The sequence below is a fragment of the Neomonachus schauinslandi genome, chromosome 2 (genome assembly GCF_002201575.2).
Source record: "Neomonachus schauinslandi chromosome 2, ASM220157v2, whole genome shotgun sequence".
NCBI lineage: Eukaryota > Metazoa > Chordata > Mammalia > Carnivora > Phocidae > Neomonachus > Neomonachus schauinslandi.
This window is the reverse complement of record NC_058404.1, coordinates 59,730,295-59,757,474: the sequence shown is the minus strand read 5'-3', so window position 1 is coordinate 59,757,474 and position 27,180 is coordinate 59,730,295. Positions and strand designations below refer to the sequence as shown.

At 39.9% G+C, this 27,180-nt stretch overlaps 1 protein-coding gene across 2 annotated transcripts in view; it reads left to right on the top strand.

Moving 5' to 3' along the window:
* Positions 1-27,180, top strand: part of PALLD (palladin, cytoskeletal associated protein) — a 386,227-nt gene that overhangs the window by 124,941 nt on the left and 234,106 nt on the right. For both annotated transcript variants that reach the window (XM_021698996.2, XM_044912854.1), the window contains exon 2: positions 23,679-23,857. In XM_021698996.2, coding sequence (XP_021554671.2) covers positions 23,679-23,857 — 179 coding nt within the window. The remainder of the gene's footprint in view (positions 1-23,678; positions 23,858-27,180) is intronic.

Below are 27,180 nucleotides of genomic sequence, written 5' to 3'. Positions count from 1 at the left end.
ACTTGGCAAGTTATGGAATAACGCTAATGTTAAATGAATTGTTAAAGGATCTCAGCGTATTATGGCAAAAATTCTACCCCCTTTCCTTAATTAGGTCAAGTTAAATTCAAAAGGAAAGGCAGTCTGGTTTGCTCACCACCGTGGAAGTATTGCTTTCGGGTGGAATTCATATCCAGATTGCGTTGTCTGACTCAAGGATAATGCACAGGAAACAGTTTGGGGTTTTTCTTTCTTTTGGTTCTGATACTTAAGCTACAGGGAACTTGCAGTCCAGAAACTGGCATTTGTAGCATTAGCAGTTATCACAATGCACTTGCCAGAATGTCTCCGTTTAAGATCTTGCTGCTGTTTCTTGTATTGGGAGTGTGCAATATGCCACATACGATTTCCAATACACCCGTGCTAGTTATTACCACCAATATGAATACCGGCTGAGCCATTGATCAAGGGGCCAACATGTCCTGCCAGTGCACCCTGAAACTTTATCTGGTGAAAAAGCAAAATTTCTCCCCACTAATGAACACTTTTAGGAGAGCAGACTGGTTACAAGTGTCTGAAGCAGCAGGATGACAACGTAAGTGAACTCCCATTTCTAGATTGCAAAAACTGGGGGAGAAAAGGCAGAGTTTTACATTGTAGTTTCTCATGAAGATCTTCACTTTAATAATAATAGCAGTCAGCCTTTACTAGGGTCTGATTGGGAGACTCTTTACATTTATTCTCTCCTTTAATCTAACAATCCCATGTCATAGGTACCATTATTGTGCCCATTTTCCAGATTGGGAAACAGGTTCAGAAAGCCTAAGTAGCTCACAGAAAGTCAAGGAGGAATGACAGAGCCATGGTTGTAACCTAGGTATGACTGATTGCCAGAGCCTGTGCTATCTGGGGGCCATTCTTTCAAAACCGTTTGGTGCTTCCCGAGAGGGAAACAATTAAGTAGTTACTCCCATTTGCTTCAAATGACAGACAGGAGCTCTTTGGGTGTTGATATCTTTTAAAGATCTGTTGAGCATTGACTTTGCCCCAACAGTTTACATAGGCTGTATCATTGAATACCCCCAATAAACAAATAAGGTAGGTTCTGGTATCCCTGTTTTCTGGCACAAAACCTCTTGTTCTCTCCTGCCACCCAGCATTGCCTCTGTGGCCACAGGGGTTGACATTTTCAATTTAACTGTGGCGTATGAGTAGGGCCAAAAGAGATAGCCATTTGATAGTTGCAGGAAAGAGGATGCAGCAGTAGAAGTACAAAAGTGGGGCTCTAGTCCTGGATACCATTGCTCATGGTAGCTCTGTTCAGCTCTAGACCTCTATTTCTTATTCACATAGGTAGTTATTTCCTTTAATTAAATTGGGAGTGCCACCTGAAGTTCCACACAAATAGCATATGCCTTAGAATGAGACACTTCAGGGTGTCTGTGTGGCTCAGTCAGTTCAGTGTCTGCCTTCGGCTCAGGTCATGATCCCAGGGTGCTGGGATTGAGTCCCGCGGCGGGTTCCCTGCTCGGTGGGGAGCCTCCTTCCCCCTCTCCTCTGCCGCTCCCCCCTGCTCCTGCTCACGTGCGCACGTGCGCACGCTCTCTTCCTCTCTTTCAAATAAACAAATCTTAAAAAAAGAAGAAGCAGACATTTCTTTTCTAATACGGCTCTTCCAACTGAATAACACTATTCAAATTACTTAGTCTCTCTGACCCTCAGTGTCCTGAGCTGTAAAATGGAGGCAGTAGTACCTATCTCCCACTGTTGCTGTAAAGATTAAATGAGAACGCCTGTGGTGTGCATGGCACAGCACCTGAGGTGTATTGTTAGTACTACCCTTTAAATGTTAGCTGTGTCCCTTTCCTCAACTCCCTGCCTGGCACTCTGTATTACTAAGTTGTGTTTGATGTACTGATACGGCAAGGAACTTGAGTTCCGAATTGTGCCATCCATGGTGTCGCTTATATGGAGGCAGTATTGAGTAGTGGTTAAGAGTATGATCCCCGTAAGCAGACTGATGAAGTTACAATCCCTGTTCTTCGATTTCCTGTGTGACCTTGAGCGAGTTGCTTAACTACCCTAGGCCTCAGTTTCCTCTTCTTTAAAATGGGTGTAACAATGGGTACTTTTCTCAAGGAGTTTTTGGGAGAGCTGAATTAGTTAATATATAATAAGCAGATATAATATAGAAAATCACTGGTACGGAGTAAACACTCGTTCAGTGTTTTTATTATTATTACCTGTTATCTTTGTGGCCTCTTGTAAGCTTTTTAAAATAATTGGTTATGGTTAGCTGTGCAGAGCGAGGCCATGAAACAGATTTTCTCCCTGCAAATGGGGCTGCTCACAGGGGGCTTGTGAGAGGCTGAGTGCTGACCTTGGCCCCATTAGCACCGTTTTCTAACCAGCTCAGGCACAGGGCTGTAATGAGGATTACTGAAGTAACATATGGAAAACTCTTAGAGTTAGCTCTGGGGAGAGGAGAAGGCACTAAATAAATAGAAGGAATTATTAAAAACTAGGAGACAACCTCACAGGGATGCTGAGCCTTGTACATTATTTGCTCTTCTAAGAAGAAACTGGGGCAGGAAGCCACCTTCATCATCAGGTGACAAGGTGGTCTCCTGGCTGCTCTTCAAGGGACGGCAGCATGTAGCTTCACCTAAGCAGCTCCTAGGTCCTCCGCAACCTCTCCCTGACGGTAGCCACCTCAAGCTTGCCACACAGACTTTGGAAGAAGGAAAAGGGCCAGGGTCCCGTGTCAGACGTTATGCCTGCACCCCGCCTGCCCCCACTGGATCTCCTAGTCGCCAAGGGGCTTCCTTGCTGAGAGCTGGGAGGTGGTACTCTAAGCTAGAGCCCACAGACCAGAATACTGATGCTGAATTCCCTTTGGTGCCGGTGCAGATGACTCCGGGGCCACCAGCAGTCTGCTTCCACAGCAGGACTCCAGTCCCCATCCGGGCCAAGCCCAGGGCTCCACTGCCAAGCTTTGACAACTGTGCGGAGAGCACACAGCTCTGTAATTTTGGAGATAGCAGTCCATCAGTCCCTATTTACAACTTTACCACCCACCCCTGACACATTATTCTCTGCAGAACCAATGCTAACACCAAAATGAAATCTACTTAAAGTGGTCTCCAGGTATCACTTGTGAAATGGTGTACATGAGGCTTCCAAGAATGAATCAAGATCTGGCCTACCGCCACCACATAGTTTAAGGCCTCTGGTTTCCCCTTGATAGAAGTGGCATAAGATTAATTTCCATGGCTCCAAGCAATGATTATAGAAACAGCCCATTTCCCTTTGCCACAAAATAAATAGTATCTCAGCCGCAATGTCTGACGTTATGAAGTCTCAGAAGATCAGGATACCTATGTAAGTTTCACCAAGAATTCAGAGCACTGAACGACATGTAACTTTTATTTATACTTTTCTGGTAACAGTACAGTTTAAAAATATAGATAACTTCTCCACCTAATGATATAAATATGCTAGGGTCTCAGTCTTTGACACTACTAAATTAAGGTATTTATGTTAATAACACATAAAACAATACTTATGCATAAAATATTGTGAAAACATAGCCCACCCTCAATTTGCAGAGCAAGAACAGTTTGAGAAGAAAAAACAATGGAAAGGTCCACCACTCAAAAGAAAAATTAGTATTCATTCTCTCATGCATTCCTTCACCCAGCTTCAAAGATGCCACGCTAATCATCAAATATGAAAAGAATTGAACTCCATAGCCTTTTAAACATAGAAGTCTTGAAAAGTAAAGATCAGAATTATTTTCTCTGACATTTAAGATTTTAGAAAGATCTGGTTAGGTTAGTTAAGTTCCTTAGAAAGTTTTGGCAGACTGCATTGACTACAGTGCAAAATATAATAAAAAAGGTACTCTGGCTCCGTTACTGTGGTGGAATATATTTTTCCCCTTTTTTCTTCAGAGATCAGGATTAGTTATTAAAATATTTAAAGAAAAAGATGTTTCTAAGGCTGCTGTGGAGGCAAATCATAACAGTAGATCCCAATAACAATAAGCCTATGTGTGAAATGACCTCGCGAACATGGAGCGGGGGGGTCCGGGGGGGGGGGGCACACGGCCTCAGAAGTAGTTGGGGAAAGAAAGCCCAGGCAGGTTTTTGGAGCCCCCCCCCCCCACCCCATGTAATCACTATTTCAGTGATTCAGATTAAGGAACTTCCATGCATTTAGCACTTATTTTTAAAAATGGCATATTTTTCTTATTTATTCAAATCGTATGCTTAGAACAAGGCATATCATTCCCTCTTCTGCTCGTCTCCCTTTCTGTCCATCCAGGTCCTTCTCTATGGTGTTGACAGCTTCTGAAGGTGACTTGACATGAATGCTCTCCTGTTTTTTGGTTTGTCTGCTTCTTATAAAGAGCTAATATGCTCCAGAGAGTACCAGAGGCTGTTCTTAACCAACAATCCTATAAGCTACTTCTCTTCTGCTTTTCTTATTCACCAGAGCCCCCCTGACATCTCAGATGAAGGCGAATGCTCAACAGTTTGTAAAAACTACTACAGAAATGCTCACAATGTAATAGCCGCTTAAACTTGAAATGTCCATATGCATTAGAAGCAGCTGTTTTACAGCCTGAGAGAGAAAAATTAGAACTCTGTGGCATAACGGTGGGAGAAAATGGGCCATTTCACTGTAGAGAGAGACTTGAAATCTAAAGTAAGTCATAAGTGAAAATTTTTTTTGGTCTTTTGGGTATAAATTAATCTGAGAGAATGTGTTCAGGAAAGAAAGTGTAAATTCTCTCTGCCCAGAAGGTGAGAGATTTGCCAGTTAGTCCTAATAAATGCAACGCAGGAAAAGGAGCCCCTTTGGAGATAGGTGACATGATGCTCATTATTAGTGAATGTCTTGGCATGAACACTTTTGCATCGAGGATCTGCTTTCAAGGTCTCTTCGTGAATGTTCTTTTTACGTGCTGCTATCTTTTTTCTTACACAACCTTGGTGAAGAACACTGGACTGTTGTAGCATGAAATGACTTCACTCTCTTCCACAGCTACCCTACCTAATGTAGTTTGGATCGCTCTTGCTGTGTTTTGCTGCCTTCAATGTGCCACCCTCTCTGAAATTATTTTATTTATGTGGTAGTTTAAGTGGTTATTGTCCCTCTCCCCCGCTGGAGTAAACGCTGCGCGTGTGTAGGCACATCGTCCTCTTCTCCTCCATAGCCAGGTCTTCATTTTGCTTCATAAAGCGAAGATTTTCAAGATCCAACTCAAAGGATGCTGAGGGGATGGAACTTAGGTTCATTTGACCTCTGCAAGCATCACTTCATGGTTAAAAGACATTTTGTTATTAGGACACTGACTCAGCAGAGCCAAGAACTTTCCTATAAGCTATTCCTTGGTCGTTAAGGAAACACAACAGAATACAACCTTAACGTGTCACATTCTACAGATCCTCACTTATGATACACTGTGATATTTTTCACCCACTGTCTGAAGCAAGATGAGATAATCCCTGGCTGGTGTGAATTTTTTTTTTTTTTAGCATCTTTTTCCATTAATAGATTGAGTTTTAGGATTAAATACTTAAGTGTATAGGACAACGTGCTAATATTTGTGTTCTTTAATTAAGTCCATTAAATTTTTAGTGTGACTATGATTTTAGAAAGTACACAGTGGCTCTCATAGCAGCGGAAAGAATAAGGGCAGGTGTTACAAACGTATCTATAACCCAGATCAAGTGGAGGGACTCTCAAATAGGAACAAAAGGAACAAAAGTAGAAGACTAATATGCAGTTGCATACCTCCAGAGACTTTTTTTTTAAGATTTTATTTATTTGAGAGAGAGCACGGGGAGAGGGGTGCAGGGAGAGGGAGAGGGACAAGCAGACTCCCCGCTGAGCGCAGAGCCTGAGGCAAGGCTCGATCCCAGGACCCTGAGATCATGACCTGAGCGGAAACCAAGAGTCAGACACTTAACCTACTGCACCACCCAGGTGCCCCCATCCAGAGACTTTTCTTAATTTGCTTTCTGTGCCCTCACAATGTACCCTTCCCTTAGCTTTTGTAAGAAATAACAGCTGGCAAACCTTTTTGAGTAAAATGAATCAAAGGTTAGACATGCATCATTGTGTTTAATCCTTCTAACAAGTTTATGAGGTGGTACAAATAAAATAGGGTTAAAAGACCCCAGTAGTGGGGCGCCTGGGTGGCTCAGTTGGTTAAGCGACTGCCTTCGGCTCAGGTCATGATCCTGGAGTCCCGGGATCGGGTCCTGCATCGGGCTCCCTGCTCAGCAGGGAGTCTGCTTCTCCCTCTCCCGCTCCCCCCTCTTGTGCTCTTTCTCTCTCTCACTCTCTCTCTCAAATAAGTAAATAAAATCTTAAAAAAAAAAAAGACCCCAGTAGTTGATGAATGATGAAATGATAATGCAAGTATCTTTTAATAGAGCATAATTGCCCTAAAAAGCATATCTTTTTCTCCCCAGCTTTTAAAATGCTGCATAGATTGGGTATTCAAATATTGTGCTTTTCTGTAGGTTTCTTTTTTTGTACATTTTAGTAAGTGTAACATCTATAAAGTAATATTTGCATGTGGTTTAAAAAATCTACAGGAAGCTCCAAGATGAAAAGAGAAACTTCTCTATCTTCCCTCAGCTTCTGTCCCTCCACTCAATATAAGTTCAAAGTTCTAAGTTTCTTATGTAAGTAACTCTCCAGAAGGTTACTGTTCCACCAAACACTGTGGTGATATTACTGGACAACATAGTTTTTGACAGCCTCACCTAATGTTACTTTTAAAGGCTGCATAGTATTTCCTTGTGTGGAATACCATAATTGAATTGCTGTTTTTATCCTCCTTGATGGGCATTTAGGGCAAAATGAGTGTTTTTCTATTACTTAAAAAGTGCAGAAATGAACATGCCTATACATACATGTTTCATGGGTCTTTGTGCCCTTGTGTGGACATAGCAAAGCATAACTTCCCAGCGTAAAACTGCTGGGCCAAATGCATATGTATTCTAAATGTTAGTGGTGCCAGATCCTCTTCTTAAAAGGTCATTATCAGTTTATATGCCCCTATTAATTTCAACAGTTTTCAATTTATAGGAGTCTTATGTTTTAAATGCATTCGTTTTCCTTTTAGATGTTCATATAGCTCCCACTTGGAAAACTCCTTCACCCACCTCCACTAAGCAGCCTACAAACTGCATAATCATATGTGTATAATAATGCTGTCTGCATATCCTTTTCTTTCCTCCTTTATGTAAAGTATATACATTTTGTTGGGGGTGAGTGTGGAGGAATGCCTTTTCAGGATCACTATTTATTTATTTTTTTATTATGTTATGTTAATCCCCATACATTACATCATTAGTTTTAGATGTAGTGTTCCATGATTCATTGTTGGCGTTTAACACCCAGTGCTCCATTCAGTACATGCTCTCTTTAATACCCATCACCAGGCTAACCCATCCCCCCACCCTCTCCCCTCTAGAACCCTCAGTTTGTTTCTCAGAGTCCATAGTCTCTCATGGTTCGTCTCCCCCTCCTATTTCCCCCCTCCGCTTCATTTTTCCCTTTCAGGATCACTATTTAACTTAGCTAATTGCAATTCAAAGATTGATGCAAGAAGGCAAAGGGTTCAAGAGTGAAGTCAGTTTTTCCTGAAGTTAGGAATAAATCTATAAATTCTGGTTCTATGAACTGCTGAAGAATTATTGTGTAGGGATCAATAAATCACTTCTAAAGCAGTGTTAGAAGACCGTTCCTTCTCCTCAGTGTACTAGTTACAATTACATTATTAGACTCCAGGGTGCTGGGCAAACTCATTCTTGTAGCTTTTAACATTGCAGTAAATGACCTGGCAACAGATTTAACATTTTCTTTGTAATGTCCAGAATTAACTCTCTCGTTACTGGCCAGAAAATCTCTAATCCCACCAGAATCTTATGGCTATTTAGTACTTTAGTTCTTAGTCACTTAGAAATCCCAATGATGCTTCCTTTACAAGAAGAAGAGGTCGGAGAAAAGGGAGGAATGTCTACTCCTCCTCAGTGACATGGGGTAAATTAGAGAAATGGGAGGTCATGATTATCGAATATCTGCATATTATGTATATTGACATCTTATCCAGGAGAGTTGCCTTTGAACAAAAGTAAACAGCTAAAAACAGTGATTCAGCACAACCAGTTCAAGGGCTGTTTTGTTGTTCTTTCTCAACACTGAGAATAGACAATACCTGATGGGATAGAGGCAGATGAAACACCGGCCAGAAGCTGGAAGGCCAGCACCCCCTCCAGAGGCTTGGGTCTGAGGGTGGAAATGTTGAGGAAGCGGATGGAGCTTGTGAAGACTCATACACAGCATGAACATAGCAGGGAGTTCCTTCTGTAGAGAACAGTGCTTTTCTCTCCCAACAGATACTTTTATGTGTGTGCCAGCCCCACGCAGAAATCATGATTTTTCTTCACTCCTTGGTTGGTATGGGATTGTTTTCCAAGAAGAATGTTGAAAAATACGAAAGGATATCAAAAAATGGGAGAAAAGGGAGGATGTTCAGAAAATTGTCAAAACATATTTGCAGAATTTCATGAAAGTTATTCTTTAGTTCAATGACAGAATTTAAAAAATTTCTTTGAAAGTTCTCAAATGTGCTTTTGAAAACTTTAATGAATTAACATTGCAGTAAAAGACCTGGCATTTTGAATCAATTATCCATCCAGTTCTTGAATTCTCTCTACAAGGTTCCTGCCTATTTACCTCATTGGATTTGAATTTTAGTATGTGATTATCTAACAGACATTTTTAGAGGTTCTACAATCCATGAAATAAGGCTAAAATGTGAACTTGAGTGAAGAAAAAGTAGAAACTTCACTACAAAGCAAGTTAGTGATGAAGATGATTAAATTTAGAAAGTCTTTCTTTTAGAGGAAATACTCTAATGTCACCTCTTGACCCAGGTTTTTGTACAAAGTATGAATCAGTTTTTAAAAACATATTTTGTGGCGTCCCTGGCTGACACAGTCGGTTAAGTGTCCAGCTCTTAGTTTGGACTCAGGTCATGATCTCAGGGTCGTGGGATCGAGCTTTTCATTGGACTCTGCGCTGAGCGTGGAGTCTGCTTGAGATTCTCTCTCTCCCCCTCTGCTCACACTCTCTCTCTCTCAAATAAATAAATAAAAAATATACATATATCTTGTGACCATTTGCAAACATGGAAATGTAGCATTTTGTGTGCTGAACATAAGCTCCATTTAACAGCTAATAGATCCCCAGTAAACCATCCTAATTAAAAAGCCCTTGGAAACCTCAAGAGTTATCTTGATTAAATTAGGCTAATCTAGTAAATGCATCATAATTAAGAGGATTATGCCATTCTTTAGTATTCAGCACACCGGGCATTAGATGTTTTGTCCCACTTTCATGCGTCAGCTGTCAGTTGCTTGCTAAAAGAAAGATCATGGCACCAGTGCTCATAGACTCTGAATCAATTATCCATCCAGTTCTTGAATTCTCTCTGCAAGGTTCCTGCCTATTTTCCTCCATCTTCAGCATAGCTAGTGACGGGGAACTCACTTATTCCAATCTATTCCATCTTTGGGCATATGGAATAATTTTAGTCATAAGAAACCGCAGGGAATTTCTTTAGATCCTTCAAAATTGACCTAATACAGGGGTGCCTGGGTGGCTCAGTCGTTAAGCGTCTGCCTTGGGCTCAGGTCATGATCCCAGGGTCCTGGGATCGAGCCCCGCATCGGGCTCCCTGCTCGGCGGGAAGCCTGCTTCTCTCTCTCCCACTCCCCCTGCTTGTGTTCCCTCTCTCGCTGTGTCTCTCTCTGTCAAATAAATAAATAAAATCTTAAAAAAAAAAAAAATTGACCTAACACAGTACCTGGACAAGTATTTTTAAGCCTTCCTTCAAATAACGTGGACAAACTACGGACCAGTGGCATATTAAAATCTGGAGGGACACTAGGATATTCTTGCTCAAAAGAATTGAGAAAAGGCATGAGTATGGAACAGCGTTTACATGTAGCCTGAACTCCTCCACCTTTTTCTAGCACAGAGTAGTTGTTTATTTTCCCAATATCTATAAATTGCCAAAATGTTAGGTAGGATAGAAAGGCTTTCTCCCAGTGTACACAGCCTGAAAGGAAAGCGTCAACTGTTGGCCAAAACTCTTCCTTGTCCCAAGAAATTCTTGAGGAGCCCCCAGGAGAGAAGTGGCTGAGGGAGAGATCATTTTCTCTAGATGTCCTGATATACACGTAGTGAGCTCTGAGACTGAAAATCCTGCTCCACAAGACAAATTTTGGACATACTGTTGTTTCCGGCACAGCAAACACACGTAGCCATTATTATGGGTGACATTTTAAAATGACAGAAACACATATTTTTACTGTGTAAGTATTTGCTGTGCAAGTAAAGGAACTATTAGAAATTCCTCTAAATAGCAAATATCCTGTGCTAAAGCCTCCCCACCCCCCATCGCATACCACATAATAGTTTTAGAGGTTAGTTTGGTTTTGTCTTTTGCCAAGTCTTTAAGTGCCTCTGAAGTCAATTTTTTAAAAGTTGTGTATTATGCCATCAAGGTAGCTTTGGGGCATGCAGGATATAAGCACTCACTGGTGGAATGTGGCCAGGTGGTGGGTGCTCTAATTCTAATCAGAAAAGAGAGCTTTTTTCCATCATGAAAAATCCCTATTTTTCAAAGAAAAAGATTTAAGCTGTATCCAATCATAACATTAATTTTAACACTTTAAAAAATCAAGTCTAACTGAAACGCAGTGCCAGCCTTAGCTAATTCGCTCTGAAAAAACCAACTGAAATGAAACATGCCCGTTTGTTTGTTACTCCAAATAGCCAAATAAAACAAGGTATAATTAGTCCTGACTTCCTGTTCTTGCTCATACACCTGAGGCCCCTCCCTCCTCCAGCTCCACACACCCAGGATCTCAGGGGAAGCAGTGGAGACAGCTTTCTTGGGAAATGCCTCACTGTTCTACAAGCTCACAAGTATGTATTTAATCCAAATTGTTGGTAGGAGGAGAGATACTGTTTAGAGAATTAACCGGTGTGCATCAGAATCAGAAAGGCTGTTTGCAAAGCAGCACTTGCAGGGTGTTTGAGACTCTTTCAGTAAATTGATTCAAGGAGAGGTCAGATGTTTAATTCAGCGTTGTGTGTGTGTAGGTGCATGGTATGGTGGTGTGTGTGTGTGTGTGTACAAAATGTGACTCAACGTTTTGATGAAAACATTGACTGTTTAGTTGATGGGATAGTCGGTGCAGGGCACATGAGCACTACCTGCTAACAGTAGGATTCATTCTATACCTAATTTCTCATTGTCTAATTCAAAGAGTTCCTTCCTTGCTGGATACTTCATTTATTATAGCTCTTCTTGGAAAGCTGGCCTCTAAGTGTGGACATGTAGAAGGAACACAACATAAGAACGAGGGAAAAGCATTGAGAAAGGGGGGTGGCTTTGATGTGAGTTAGCTGGGAAAATCTTGGAAAAGGAAAGCAAACAAGTTTCCATATGTTGTTACTGACTGACACGGCCAGTGTATGGTTGAACTTTGCTTGCACTCACACTCCGTTGTTCATGTTCATTCTGCGGTTCCTAGGGGACCAGACTAGCCACGCTTGAACATCGTTAGACTAGACTGGGGCCAGAACATTGTGTGAGGAGGCCACCAAGCTCCCCTATGCCTCAGTCAGATGGTCCACCAAATCTGATGAGAGGCTGAAGTGGCTACCCTTGCCTGCTGAGCTGGGTTCAGCTGATGGGGCCTCATCAACCAGTGCAGTGTTAGCTGAAGGCTCCTTTGGAGAGGAGAGGAAAGAGAGAGGGGAGAGGGGAAAGAAGAGAGGAAAGAGAGGAGGGGAGTTGAGGGAAGGGGAGGGGAAAGCCCTTTGAATTCTGAAGTTGCAGCTTTTTCCGAAAGAAAGAAAGTCTCCCTTCATTTTCTATCCCCACTTTCATCTGTTTTCCCCTCCCTTACCTAATTGTGATTAGCCGGCAGCACAATTAAGGCAAGAAATTAAGGTACTAATAAACTAAGAAAAATTGTAGATGAAGTCTTCTGTACTTTGATTTGGGAGAAAGCTGTTCCATGGCTGAGGAAAAAGTTACATTCAATGTAATTGCTTGTCAAATGCAAAGAAATCACTACCAGGCTTGTTAGCAGTCCATACATGACCTGTTTCATGTGGGTTTCTGTATTTATGTAGAGTTGAAGACATCAAGAGGACTTGTTCCCTATCCCTACTTTGGTTTTAGTCCTCTTTGGGTTTTGTAATTCTGAGGTAATCGTTGTATCTCAATGGACAAGTTCCAAAAGCCTAGGAGACTGACAGCATTGTCTAATAAAACATCTCCCATTTTATTTCCTTTGGAATGCACTCCAAGTTACAACAATAGCTAGTAATTACCTGCCGTAACTGTAACAACAAAATAGCTGAATATGCACCTCTCGCTGTTTTATGTATGCAGTTTCTCCTTCTCAGGCTCTCTCTCTAATCCATTCTTTCCCTCAACGCTTTGAAGGCTTGGAAACATGCAGTACAAATTTTCACAGTATAGATATCTTTGAAGTGTGACTTGTCAGGTCATGCTGACTTAGTTATGTGCCTGCATAGAGGGTTGGTAAGGATGAATCTATTTTTAACAGGTGTATCGGGAATCTGTGAATGAGTGACAGGAAGCTTGGGAACCTTTTTTCCCCTCAGACTGGGAAATTTACTTTTGTCTACTCCTGGGAATGAATCACATTTGCAGAGAGTCAAAATATCCACTAAAGCCAAAATCCTGTTTTCAAGGGGGCTCTTGCAGTGAAGTGTAAGTAGGACAACCATACATTTTGGCTTAACCTGGCACAGTCCCCATTGGTTCCTGTAATTATGGCAGCTTGTTTATTTCTCAGCAATGACCTGACTTGAACGTCATCTTAGACATTGACACAGCATTTTCCAAAGGGGGGGGAGGACCCCAGTAATTTCATGTGCCGTGGCATAATGGCTGCGTGTCCAAAAAAGGAAGAAAAACAGAAAATTCTTAAACAGTCAAGGATAGATGGGAGGTTTGCAGTCAGCATTTCACATTGACTGCTGTCTAAGAAAATAATTCATAAACATAGACAATGAAATCAGGCATGGCAAATATGTTTCAGCTCAAGTGCCAGATCGGTCTGAACAGTAGTGGTTGCCCAGAGCACCACTGAGAAGGACTCTGAAACTAAGTCTGGGGCTAGTAGGAAAGAAGGTTTTGCCTTATTACTGATGTCTGTCATGAGCACTGGAAGAGGTGGTTGTAAAAGGTAGAAAATGTAGGCCAGGTACTAAATGTCACTATTTTGTAGAATTAGATGGGATCTTAGTGATAATTCAACCCAGTGTTTCCCAAAATGTGTCCCATGTAACATTAATGCTTCAATATGATTCTCAAAACATGTGTTCCATAGTCAAATAAGATTGAGAATGATGCCTGCCATTTTTCTCTCTTGGAAATTTAGTGTACATCGGCATGGTCAAAGTTCTAGAAAGTTCTGTAGTAAAGGCAGATGTTTAACTTTGTTTAACCTGTTGCTCCATGAACCTATTGGGCCACAGAACCCTTTCTCAGTGGTATCTGTCAACTTGATGCAAAACTAGTTTCTCGGGACACATTTGAGGAGACACTGGTCTAGTTCATTCCTCACATTTCACAAATAAACTCAAGCCCCGAAAGAGAGAACAACTGGATTACATTCAGCTTAGCTGGTCTATTGACCAGGTAAAACCAGAACCCTGGGTGCTGATTCCCAGCCCCAAGGTCCTTTCTACTACATCACCAGTGTGGAAAGTACTGAAAGCAATCTTAGGATTTTAACAGCTTCAGCAGCACAAATATTTAGTTGTAGATTCTACTTGCCTACTTCTATAGTTGTTTTTTAGGCATACTGATTAAATGCTACATGCTCCTGGTGTCTAGATATGAAGCTACCTCTTACGGCCAAAACTAGATAAAGTCATTTTAGAAGTTCCTTTTTATTTGGGCTACTTTTTCTCTCCCCACTCTGTTTTATCTTTTTTTCTTAGGACATAAAGTGATTATGAGAAGAAAGAATTGGTAGACATGAGTCTGGTTATGGTTCAAAGGCTATTTTATCATTTCCTGGGCTTTGAATTTCAAAAAGTCAATCTATTTATTGGTCTCTTTTCGACTAGAAGGTTAAAGTACATCTGTTGTCCACACAAATTTAGCTATTGGCCTTCGAGCTAAGGAGTCATGAAATTATAGCCATAGTAAGTTTAGACGAGGACTAATTTCACTTTGGTCTGCCTATAAATCCACATGACAGAATAAACATGGTGTGTCTTGTGGTTAATGTGAACACATGTAAAAAATTAAGAAATACTTGGTGACAAGACAAAAAATACTCCATAAAAATTAATTGATGTTTAATTGAGGATGTATGAAATACAGTATTTACAGATGGCCTGACTTCAAGCTTAGGCATAAATAAAATTCATCTTGGGCATAAGTTACCAATTTTGGTAAATCTCCATTTCATGGCAGAGCACTGCTGTTCCTTTGGGAGAAAGGAACACCTGGAAAATACAACCCTTGCTGAACCACTGATGTCTCTGGGTTTTTGTTTTGTTTTGTTTTGTTTTTCTTCCCTACCCTTGATTTCCATTGTAACAGCAGTTAAAAAACTAGTTCCTTCAGTTTCTTCAATCATGTGCTTCTGTGAAGTCATGTGGCTGCTTGCACTTAGGAAGAAGGGGGCAGCTGTGGGCTAAATTTGCCTTCCTGTAATCATTGATACTCCTTTGAAGATAAATGTTTCTAGGAAGTACAAATCAGTGGAGTTGGGAAGCAAACATAGAGCTACATCTTTCAACGTAACTTTGTTTCTCCGTGAGCATAAGGAAAGTGACATGTAGGAGAAAATGGAAACTCAGCTGTTTTTAAAAGTTTTATTTAATGAGCACCTCATTGTTCTATTAACGGACTCCCAAGATTTACCATTTTCCTTAGAGTTGGAAAATATTAGCCAAGATTCATTGATGAAGCTTTATAAATTTGATAAATTGATTTTTTTCATTTTAAAACTTGCTCTTGTTTAAAATACAGGGCACAGAAAACTTCTATGATACATGGTTGTGGTTCAAGAAAAGAAAGATACTGAAACCATCAGTCATAAAATCTGTATTTCTGTTTACATGACAGTATTAGAATAGATGGTACCAGTCAACCTTTAAACCAAGCGATGCCATATGTGATTTTTTTAAAACATAAAATATTCGTATACCATGCTGGGTAGTATATATTCTACTTTTTCAGTAGATGTGTTAGCTCCTTTCGTTTAGCAGTTGAATTTATTGTCCTAAAAATCAACAATCTTGCCCTGTCTTGGAGAACCAGAGTGTTCTGAGCTTTCCCAGATGTACATCCCGCTCCAAAATACAGTTCTGAGCCCCACGGCCAGTTGCCAGGGTCATAAGAGAAGGAAAAAAGGAAGGTCACATCAGGAGGTCAGTTTTAAAATTCTCTTACACTGCCCAAGAATGGAGGCGATTGTTGGTTTTCAAAGGCAGCCACTTTTTCAGAAGCAGCTGCGATCCCCCTGATTTGAGTTAGTTACCCTTGTGACCCCTTTTGATCCCCAACCAAGCTGTTGGTGTGACTGCAATCAGATGGAGCCGCTCTCCTCCAGCAGTGGAGTTCTGACCAAATCAGAGGTTACGTTTAACCTCATCTTGAAATGTAGAAAGTGAACAATTAAATATTGAACTTTTCTATGTAAAACACCTTCTTGAATTTCAATCCTACTATGTCCTGCTGGTGCCATAATATGATCCTTGAATTTTTGGCACCATCTCATTTTTAGGCTGGAATATTTGACAAATCCTGAGAAAAAGATATTATACAACAAGAAGAAATACATACATTAAAACAATGTAGATTTCAAAATCCCAGCACAGGGTAATATAAAGAAATGGGCCATCTTACAGAGCTTTAAATATGACAGTCCTTTTTTTCCCCTGTTATCTTTTGTGAATAAAAAAAATTTCAAGGCTTGTGAAGTTCATCAATATTATCCCTTCTCCAACAAATTAAGTGCAACCTATGTATTCGATCCAAAGCAAGCTTAATCTGTAAGGATGAATTTATAACCAATTTTTAAAGATTTTTGAAAGCAGTACATCCTTCCATGTGATAGAAGAGCCTCCATTCATTGGATGAAGTGTATTCATCATTTCCTAGGTCTATAGTTGGGTTTTCTTCTCTACCTTGCCCCACTACTAGTCTCATAAAATAAACCCAGTTTAGCCGACATCTGTACCCACAGTCCGTTTCTGAATTTGAGTCAAAGTGCAATAAGCCCCTTGATGAATGAATAAGTGATTGATTAATAAATGAATGCATGAATATGACTATCTCCTAACCCTTTTACATTTTATTTATAATTAATGCAAGATTACTTTCATGCCCTGTTTATGACCTTATAATCTGACAACCAGTCTCAACTGGCTTACTCCTATAAGAGCAACTCTTAAATTCTTTTGAATGAGGGTTTACTACACTGATTTTTCAGTGTTTGTGTCTCAGCTCCCCATTGTGTGGCAATCACATTGTTGCTTACCAGCTCCACCAGTTTAGAGAGCAAGAATCCGTAAACCTTGTTAAAATCTGTTTATATCCATAATCAAACGTTTGATGAAAGATGAAATTGTGAAATTATCTGGATTTAATTGTCCATGTTCTTTTTTTTTTTGGATCTATACATATTTATACGTAAATGAGAATAGCCTATATCTAAAGACAAAATGAAAACTATTTCACCAGGTTTTTGGGAAATAACGCCATATTTGCAAAGTACACGGCATATGATAGGCATTGAATATATATATTCACTCTCTCGTTTTGAATTTATAGAAGTCTTTATGACTGTCATAGTTCCCAGATACTGTGTCCTCATCCCAACTATGAGATTGTAGTTATATATTTTAACCATTTTTATAGTTAAAATGAAGTATGGTCAAGGTCTGCTTGAAGTTGAAATTCATTAGAAGTACAGAATGGAAATGTAGTTAATTGGATTTTGACTTTCCAATATACTAGGTAGTGTCTTACCCATTAGATCAATGGCTTCCAGGTATAATAAATGGAATGGAAAAAAAAAAGTCCAGGGGTGTCCTCAAGTGGAATTTTACCTAAGTACACTCTCTCAGCTATATTACATACTTCCACACATTCTCTCTCAACCAAACCCTTTCCCCACTCCTGTAATAGAAATAGCTTCCAGCATCTGGAGGAAAGGGTGTATCTTCCAAGAAGGGACCACATTGATCATGGCAAATGTGTTTCATTAGACTTCAACTTCAGTTGCTTTGTACCCTGCCCAAACAGCCATGCTGAGAATTCTGAGACATCCGGTTTCACTAGCAAAGGATATTCACATCAACTAGTGATGTCTGCCGCAGGATATGCAAAGAGGACAGTGTCATTACCCGTTCCGTGCATTGACCAAGCCTGTGTTTTGTCCTATTTTGTAGGCCTAACATTGTAGCTTGTCACACCAGTATTGCTTTTCCTAAGCAGCACTGGCAACCAGAATTTATTTTTTATTTATTTAATTTAAATTTTAGTTAACATATAGTGCAATATTGGTTTCAGGAGTAGAATTCAGTGATTCATCACTTACAACATCCAGTGCTCATCACAACAAGTGCCCTCTGAATACCCATCACACACCTAGCCCATCCCCCACCCACCTCTCCTCCAGCAACCCTCATTTTGTTCTCTTTTGTTAATAGTCTCTTACGGCTTGTTTCCCTCTCTCCTTTTTTTCTTTTCCCCCTTCCCATATGTTCATCTGTTTCTTTCTTAAATTCCACATGAGTAAGATCATATGGTATTTGTCTTTCTCTGACTTACTTCACTTAGTGTAAAACACTCTAACTCCATCCACATCATTGCAAATGGCAAGATTTCTCTTTTTTGATGGCTGAGTAATATTCCAGTGTGTGTATGTGTGTGCACACGTGCATGTGCGTGTGTGTGTGTGTGCACGTGTGTGTGTGTACCATATCTTAAATTCATACAGAATTTAACACAGGAAAATTTCAGATCAAAATTTAATCAACAAACCTGAGGTTTACCTTTTCTTTGAAGAATACTAAATGTTTTGAATCCTTTCCAGGAAACTGATAGAAGTATGACCTTAAAGAAATCTAGCAAAACAAACATGCCCTGAGTACATCTTATCCATCTACTTCGTTGCATCAAAACTTTAAATCTCCAGAATTCTCTTAGGTTAGGCAAGAAAGTGATTTGTATTTGATCTGCTCCATAAAGAATGGACAAAGCTGATTTCCTCTTTTGAAGAAGATTATTTTGAGTTTAATTTTATGCTTTTTAAATGCACTTCAGTATGAGCAGGTGAGAGTAGATACACTTCTCTCTGTATACTCCTCAAGATAAAAACTATAATAGGTACTATTTAAACTGTTCAATCCTTTCTTCACTTGTAAGCTAATTCTTTGATTAGTTCAATGCTTTAAAATGTAGGTTTTATTATTATTCAGGTATGATGAGGCCAACAGATTAGGACTGGACTGCCATTGAAAGATATTTTGTTATTCACAGTTTCCACACGTAAAGAGCATGCTATGCCATGGGGGACTACAGGGGGGTCACCAGGTGCCTCCTGCAAGGGGTCAGAGAGGTGGCGGGGGAGTGGGCATGGGCAAGAGCTTTACCGTAGTTTCCACAGGAAGGAGTGGGTGAAACAGGGTAAGCACATTTAAGATCGGCTGGTTTGAATAATTGCAGCAAACTCTGCGGCCTAGGCGCTGCTGTCCCCTAGTGTTTTGCTCTCTGGTTCTGGGGTGATAAGAGCAGGACAGTAGTGGCCCTGAGTGGGAGAGCCCAACAGAAGAGGTGGTGGGGATGTGGCTCCAGACTGATGAGCTTTCATATGAAAGGTGTGCCCAAAGGAGTCACTTACTTACTCTCTTTAGGAATTGGCTAGCCCTGGGAAGGGCAGTCTTTCTGGGATCAGCAAGGCCCAGATGTCTATAGCCTCAGAATTACAGAAAATGAAAAGGCATAGTTAATATAGTCCATATACCAAACATTGTGCTGGGACATATAGCACACTTATTAACTTAGTGAATTAAGTTAAAAAGACCAGGTCTCTGCCCTGGAAGAAGTTACAGGATAGAGGGGCACATGAAGAACTGATCTCAGTAGAAGGTGGGAAGTTAGGTACATGGTAGTGATAAAGACAAGGTGCTGGGTCCATTGACACATTTAGGGACCCATCATGGAATCCTTATAACCTTAGAAGCTCTATTATATTTAGTATATTTCATAGAAGAGAAGCCATTAGTTACTTGGATCTTTCATCGAAGAATTTTCTGTATCATTTCTGGAAATACTTTAAATGCAGTCCTAAATATAAAACCCTTCCATTTCACCAAGAACCCTAGAATAGTGAAACTTTACAGCAGTAAAGTCTCATGTCCTCATATATGTGAGGAACCTGAACCAGGAAGGCTAGCTGACTTTCCTAAAGTCACAGTTGAGCCTCTTTGCTCGGCCATTGCTAGCTCCAATGTGCAAATGGTTCCAATCATAAATTAAACACACATTTATCTAAATATTGGCCAGGAACCATGCTGCCCTTTTTGTTGCTACAGGGAGTCTGCCATCTAAATATTTGCAATTTTTCCCCCTCTCGAGTCACGCCCTGTCTTACCACATTTTAACAACATAGAACTGGTCACTTGACAGGTACTTATATCAGGAACAATCTGACTTCCCTGAGAGTGTCAATGCAATATAAATGACTCATAGTAATTTGACGTATTGCTGAATTTGGACAAATTTCATCTTTTCTCTGCACTATGTTACAATCTGAGATGCTTTTTAAATTTTATTCATGGAGCTGGAGAACAAATAGCATGAGTGCTTAGAAAGCAAAAACCAGATCAGTCTAATGGTTTGTAAGCACCAACCATTTCACCATATGCAATTGTTAAAGACCGGCTGAACCACTTCAGAAGACAAAAATAGGTGTTAGACTGTCACAAAAAATGTAGTTGTTTCCTTAATCTTCATTGCTCAGATTATATTTGTCTTAATTCATTTTTAGAAAACTGCAGATTCTATAATAAGACTGCTAGAAAAGCATACACATGACTGAACAAAATGTTGGTAGATGCTAAATTAGAATCTCATGGTCAAATAAGTTGAGTAAATACTAGGTTAGACAGTGTTAAATTTCTTCTCTGCAGGACTTTCAGGGCCTTTAATAAGAAAATGTGAATTGCAAACATCAAGAAGTGAGACATATAACATCTTCCAAATCTATTCGTCCATAGATCCCTCACTATTAGGTTTTTCATGGGAAACATATTCCAAAGTAACGAGCAGCAGGTTGTATTTTTAAAGCATCAAGTATACAATACACTGTGGATCAGTAAAAAAAAAAAAAAAGTTTAAAAGTTTTTTTCTGCAATGAAGAAGTCTATTTCCTAGGTGGGAAAATAAGGCATAGACACGGTAGGCCTCAAATAATGGTGTGAGGAAATAATACAGAAACTGTCATAAAGTGCTATGTGATCTACGGTCAAATGAAAGATGTTAAGGGCGCCTGGGTGGCTCAGTTGGTTAAGCGACTGCCTTCGGCTCAGGTCATGATCCTGGAGTCCTGGGATCAAGTCCTGCATCGGGCTCCCTGCTCAGCGGGGGGTCTGCTTCTCCCTCTGACCCTCTTCCCTCTTGTGCTGTCTCTCATTCTCTCTCTCAAATAAATAAATAAAATCTTAAAAAAAAAAAAAAGATGTTAAAATTTGTTCAGTACAGAGGTAGGAGAAACAGAACATAATTTTACATGCACTTATGTGCAAGGGAGCAGAAGTACAAGACACATAAAATATGGTTGCTAGGTTAAAGAAGTGAATAACTTAGAGGGAGAGCCAGGACGCGGTGATGCAGGATGGTATGGTCCAAACCTCACAGACCCGAACTGCTTAACCTTTGTGTGCATGTGAGTCACCTGGAGGATCTGAACTGATTGAGTAGATTTGGGATGAGGATCAAGTTTCTGCATTTCTGATAAACTCCCCAATGATGCCGATGCTGCTGGTCCAAGGATCACACTCTGAGGAGCAAGAAATTAGAGCAGGAGTTGGCAAACTTTTTCTATAAAGTGCAGATAGAAAATATTTTAGGATTTGTGGGCCATATACTCTGATGCAACTACCCACCTCTGTCACTATAATGCAGAAGCAGCTAGAGACAATATGTCAATGAGCATGGCAGGGTTCCAAAAAAAAAAAAAAAAAAAAACACTTGATAGACGCTGAAATTTGAACTTTTTGTAATTGCCATATCTCACAAATTCTTCTTTTGACTTTTTTGCAAAAACTTAAAAATATGAAAACTGTTCTTGGCTCATGGGCCATATGAGAACAGATGATGGGGCTGCAAGCTGTGGGTTTGCTGACTCAGGAGTTAGAGGACAAGACGCCACACTCCCTTGGGTAGCTGACAGTGGTTTCCTTATGAAGCACATCTAACCAAAGCAAATTACTCTTGCCCTCTCTTAAACCTTCATTGTATTTTTCATGCTTAATTTTCCCTCCAAGTGTTGGTTTGTATCTTTTTCATGGGAGATAAAGACATTCCTCAACTAGTTGCAGAGTTTACCAGGCTTTATTCTATTACCTGTAATATGTAATGCAGTGCCTTCCACATAAAAGATGCCCAGCAAGCATATGTTCAGTTGAATTTAATCTGTCGAAGGGGCCTTTAGCTTGGCTATAAGGAAGGGGCTTTAGTGAAGAGGGCAGGAGAAAATTCTAAGAGAAAGGATAGGCAAAGGAAGGTCAGCAAGTGCTACATGAGGACTAGGTAGGAAATAACAAATCCATGCAAATATTTAATAGAAACAGGATTAGTATAGGAAAATGATAAAAAGGAAATAAAATCAGGGCCAGGTGTATGAATGGCTTCAATGACAGATCTAAAGTTTAGAGACTGATGTATGCGGGAAGAGCTTTAATCTGATACAGAATCGAGGAAGAATCTATAGTTCACTAGAGATGGTGAAATCCGTTAACTTAATCCAGTCAGTTCTCATGGGTGAAGATCTGGTCTGTGACTGTGTAAAGAGAACAGTAAAGAAGGAACTGGAAGATGACTCTAGGCTGAATGTTCTGTGCAACTTTTTGAAGACAAAGGGAACAGGGCACCTGGGAGGCTCAGTCGGTTAAGCGTCTGCCTTTGGCTCAGGTCATGATCCCGGGGTTCTGGAATCGAGCCCCGCATTGGTCTTGTGCTCAACAGAGAGTCGGCTTCTCCTTTTCCCTCTGCCTCTCCCCCTGCTCCTCTCTCTCTCTCCCCCTCGCTCTCTCCCTCAAATAAATAAAATCTTAAAAAAGACAAAGGAAATTACAAAATGCTCCAGAGTCAAGAAATACTGCTCTTCTCAATCATCTCAGAAGTAGTAGGTGTTGTGTTGCAGAGGATGCTCTGTTGGCAAGGTGGCGGTGATAAATGTCTTTTAATTCCCAAAGTCTTCCCTGTTCTTCTATGAGTAACCCATATTTAATTTTTAATACAGTTTCTGGAGTTAATACCCAGAGTATTAGCAAACTGATTTTATTTTCAGATTAAATATAGATAAATACCTAAACTATGCTACCTAAATATAGAAAAAACTTAGCCTTCGATGCCATATTTTTACAAAAGGATGCAAAGTCCAAAGAATTTTATAGAATATGAGACTCCGAGGAAATCTGAGTGCCGATCAAGAGGTAAATGGACAATATTGTCCCAGAGACCTCAGTGCTTTTGGTTGTAAGTGGCACATTCCTACATATTTCTTTAAAAATAAATCACATTTAGGGGAGGTTTTAGGGCAGCTTCATGTTTTTTTGTTTTTTTGTTTTTTAATAAAAATCCTGTTGAGAGTTTGAGGTGCTGGGGGAATAAGGCAAGTGTGAGAGAGAGCGTGCGTTAAAACGGTCTGGCAGCTTGCAGCCTCCTACACTGAGGTCCTGGTTGTTTGGGAAAGGCAAAGTGCTGACCAACAAGAATGAATTACAGCACAACCTACGTCTCCCTACCTTGTGGAGGCCAGGCGTTCGGCTAGCAAGTTTTGTAAATACCAGAAATGTGGAAAGCATTAAATCTGTTATTGCTCAGCTGATCACAAGTCTTAGGGTCAACAAAAATATTGCTGCCTGTGATTTTTTAACATGATGACTCGTTCCCCCTTGATACATTAGATTTTTGAGCATAATGTTTATATTTCCTATTTTTCTTAAGGTCAGAGTGATCAAGTTATAAGGGGCATCTATGATAATAAAACATTCTATAAGACACTTTGAATTTCTGTTCCTTTTGTTTTGTTAACTAAAATGGTCTTTCCAAGTTTGACAATATCCCTTATTACAAGGTTGATAAAACATACAAGATGCTTTACAAAGAAAACCTGGGGGAATTGTCTAGTCATTAATTTCATGGTCTAAAATGTAGCATTTCCCTCAGTAACATTGACATCTTTTTTTTTTTTTTTAATCAAATGGGCATCTTATTACAGGGCATTAGCCTTTTACTTCTGCTTTATTATTTTAAGCATCACCATTTCCTTTCTTTCTCTCCTGTCCTTTGACCTCCATTTGGCCTGCAGATGGTTCTGTGAGGGGAAAGAGCTACACAGCACTCCTGATATTCAGATCCGCAGTGAGGGCGGGGACCTCCACACCCTGATCATAGCAGAGGCCTTTGAGGACGACACAGGTCGCTATACCTGCCTGGCTACAAACCCCAGCGGCTCAGACACCACGTCTGCGGAGGTGTTCATTGAAGGTAAGGAGAGGCGCCTCTGACTTAAAGTGGTAGATACGGCCTGAGAGCTTGAGTCAAGCTTCACTGGGGAACATGCTTTTCCAACACAAACAACGTAATGGTGGTGTGACTCAAACCTCATTTCTCCCGAAAATTTTATACGAATTGAACAGTTCTGACACTTGGGCATACATCAACTATGTCTAAGGTCAACATTTGTTCCTTTTAATTGAAAACATTTCGGCTACATGAACTTGAATTTATTTAAAATGTAAAGTGTCTTATTTTTGGTTTCCCTAGTGAAGAGAGAATGGGAACAATACCATGTCTATCAGTCAGATAGAGTCCAACTATAGATGATTTAGGAAATCATTCATGGAAATGCTAAATGATTGAATATTTTTAAATGTTCTTATTTTTTTTCTGGAGTTTTTCCTCTTTTGTTAAGATTCTGTTATTCCTCCTAAATGTACTTTGAACTTGGAATCACTAGGTAGAAAAAACCTCAAGAATCAGTGTTGTATTAAAAAGGGATAGGCAGAGAGTAGAATATTTCTTTTGTTTTTGACAAGACTCAGCCTGTGGGAAATTAGAAAACTTGATGTGAAAGTATATAGTTTTAAATTATTATTGCATTTTGATCAATACCAATAATTTAAGTTGGAAATGTTTTAAGAGCCACAGTGTGCACATACTGTTTCTAAATCCATAAACTGATGAGTACTCTATTAATTGGTTGCTTTTCAAAGTAGTAGTTAAAATACAATAAAAGATTAAAATCCTCGAGGTCTCCACTACCTTACTCTTCATCTTTTTATTTTTTTACTGTTTAATTCCACCAAATTTCTTTATTATTTAAGCTAAAAGCAAGATATGAATCATAATTCATAGCTCTTTCAAGAATTGACAAAAAATGTAGTTTTAGAGAAATTATTACCACTGACTGAAAGTATGAACCTTTATTTTTAATAAAAGGATCCTCTGCATTGTCTTTGAATGTAAACATCTGTGAGCTCCTCAAGGGACTTTGTCCTGTTAATGAAAGCAAACGTTTTGTATAGAACAATAAGTAATACTTACATGACACTTATAAGTGTGCATATACTCATGCATAATGATTTAAACTTCCATGTAAGCCTATGAGGTATTAATAGTATCTGCTTTCTATATGTGGGTAAACTGAGACCTAGAGAGGTTAAAGCAATTCTTTCAAAGTCACCCCAGGGATTTGAACCCAGGCAGTCTTGCTCCAAGGCCCATATTCTTAACCACTGTGTCATACATTTCAGAATGCTAAATGAATGACAAAAAGACTTTTAAAATTTAATAAGTTAGCAGGATTAGTCATGGGGTGGGGGGGGCTGTTTTGCAAACTTCTTAAAGCAGTTTAGAATACAATGAAAGGAACTTAAACTTGCATAAGAAAACTGTTTGCTAATGATGATCAGATATGCCTCCGAAATCCAAGTTCAGATAGAGCCTCTTAAAATTAAATGCTTTATTTGCTTTCAGCATTGCTGGAAATGTGGTGAATTTTAGTGTGTATTGCTTTTATGCTACAGATGTTATGTGAAATCACATTCAATTTATTTTTTTTATTTTTATTTTTTAAAGATTTTTTTTATTTATTTGACAGAGAGAGACACAGGGAGAGAGGGAACACAAGCAGGGGGAGTGGGAGAGGGAGAAGCAGGCTTTCCGCCGAGGAGGGAGCCCGATGTGGGGCTCCATCCCAGGACCCTGGGATCCTGACCTGAGCTGAAGGCAGACGCTTAAGGACTGAGCCACCCAGGCACCCCTCACATTCAATTTAATAGGCTGCCAACTGGTTTCAGCCTGTGTTTATTAAGGCCCTACTATGTGCCAGATAATAAAGACCCATTCCCTGGCATCTAGGAGTTCCCAGTCTAACAGCAGAGATGGACACATAGAAAACAAACAAACAATGTAAGTGATGTTATAATAAATGATATAAATATAGAAAGTGTTACAAGGATACAAATTAACTTAAAAGGTTAACTAGAATATATATATATATATGAGATATACCTACTTTTATGTAATAAAAGAAAATATTTCTCTACCTCCTGTGAAACCAGTTTCGGTATCTAACTCTGGTAGACCTAAAACATTCACACCAGGTTTTTAATTTTATTTCAGTAAATTTGTATCGAAGTTCCTGAACTACCAGTCCTCTTCTGCCTTTGAAATCCTCCAGATGAGTTATCAGCAGGCAAAAAGTAATCACTGGTTCTTGGGGCGACTGGGTGGCTCAGTCGCTGAAGTGCCTGACTCTTGATTTAGGCTCGGGTCATGATCTTGGGGTTCTGGGATTGAGCCCCATGTTAGGCTCTGTGCTCAGTGGGGAGTCTGCTTGGGGATTCTCTCTCTCTCCCTCTCCCCTAGTTGGTGCTCTCATGTACTCTCTAAAATAAATAAATAAATCTTTTTTTTTTTTAATCACTGGTTCTATATACCATGCACATTTCATGCCAGAACCTCAACAAAGATAATGAATTTTTTGCAGTGTACAGTTTTCCGGAAACGTGATAACGCTGGATTTACTTCGATAGCCAGCCAGCCTTGGGGTATCTGTGAGTTCAGATAGATTGTGGAGAATGAGGGAACTGGGCAGAGTAAGAATAGCCATTAAGAGTCAGTCTCTTCTATTTTATTAAATCTTACTGTTAATATTCTATACACATATAAAAAAAAAAAAGTCTCCTGGGGTGCCTGGATGGCTCAGTCGGTTAAGAGTCTGCCTTCTGCTCAGGGTCCTGTGATTGAGCCCCACTTTGGGCTCCCTGCTTAGCGGGGAGCCTGCTTCTCCCTCTCCCTCTGCCTCTCCCTGCCACTCGTGTTCTTGCTCACTCTGCTGTCTCTCTCAAATAAATAAATAAATAAATAAATAAATCTTTAAAAGAGTCTCCTAAGCCTGATATAAGGTGCTTTAGAAAACTGGCTCATTAGCCTTGTGAAGTATGGATCATAATTAAACAAACAAGCAAACAGATTTTAGTGTATTTTTATCCCAAAGAACAATTACAATTACGTGTAATGGGAGAGAATTTCATGAATTCTTAGGCTCATGTTATAATCAAAAGTAAGAAATTTTTATTTTTACGTATTTTTTTTAGAGTGTGCATGCGGGGGGTGGGGAGGGGGTGCAGGGAGGAGTGGCAGAGGCAGAGGGAGATTCTACGCTCAGTGCAGAGCCTGACACAGGGCTCGATCTCACGACCCTGAGATCATGACCTGAGCCGAAATCAAGAGTAAGACACTTAACTGACTGAGCCACCCAGGTGCCCCAAGAAATTTTTATATTTTATTTTTTATATTTTTTA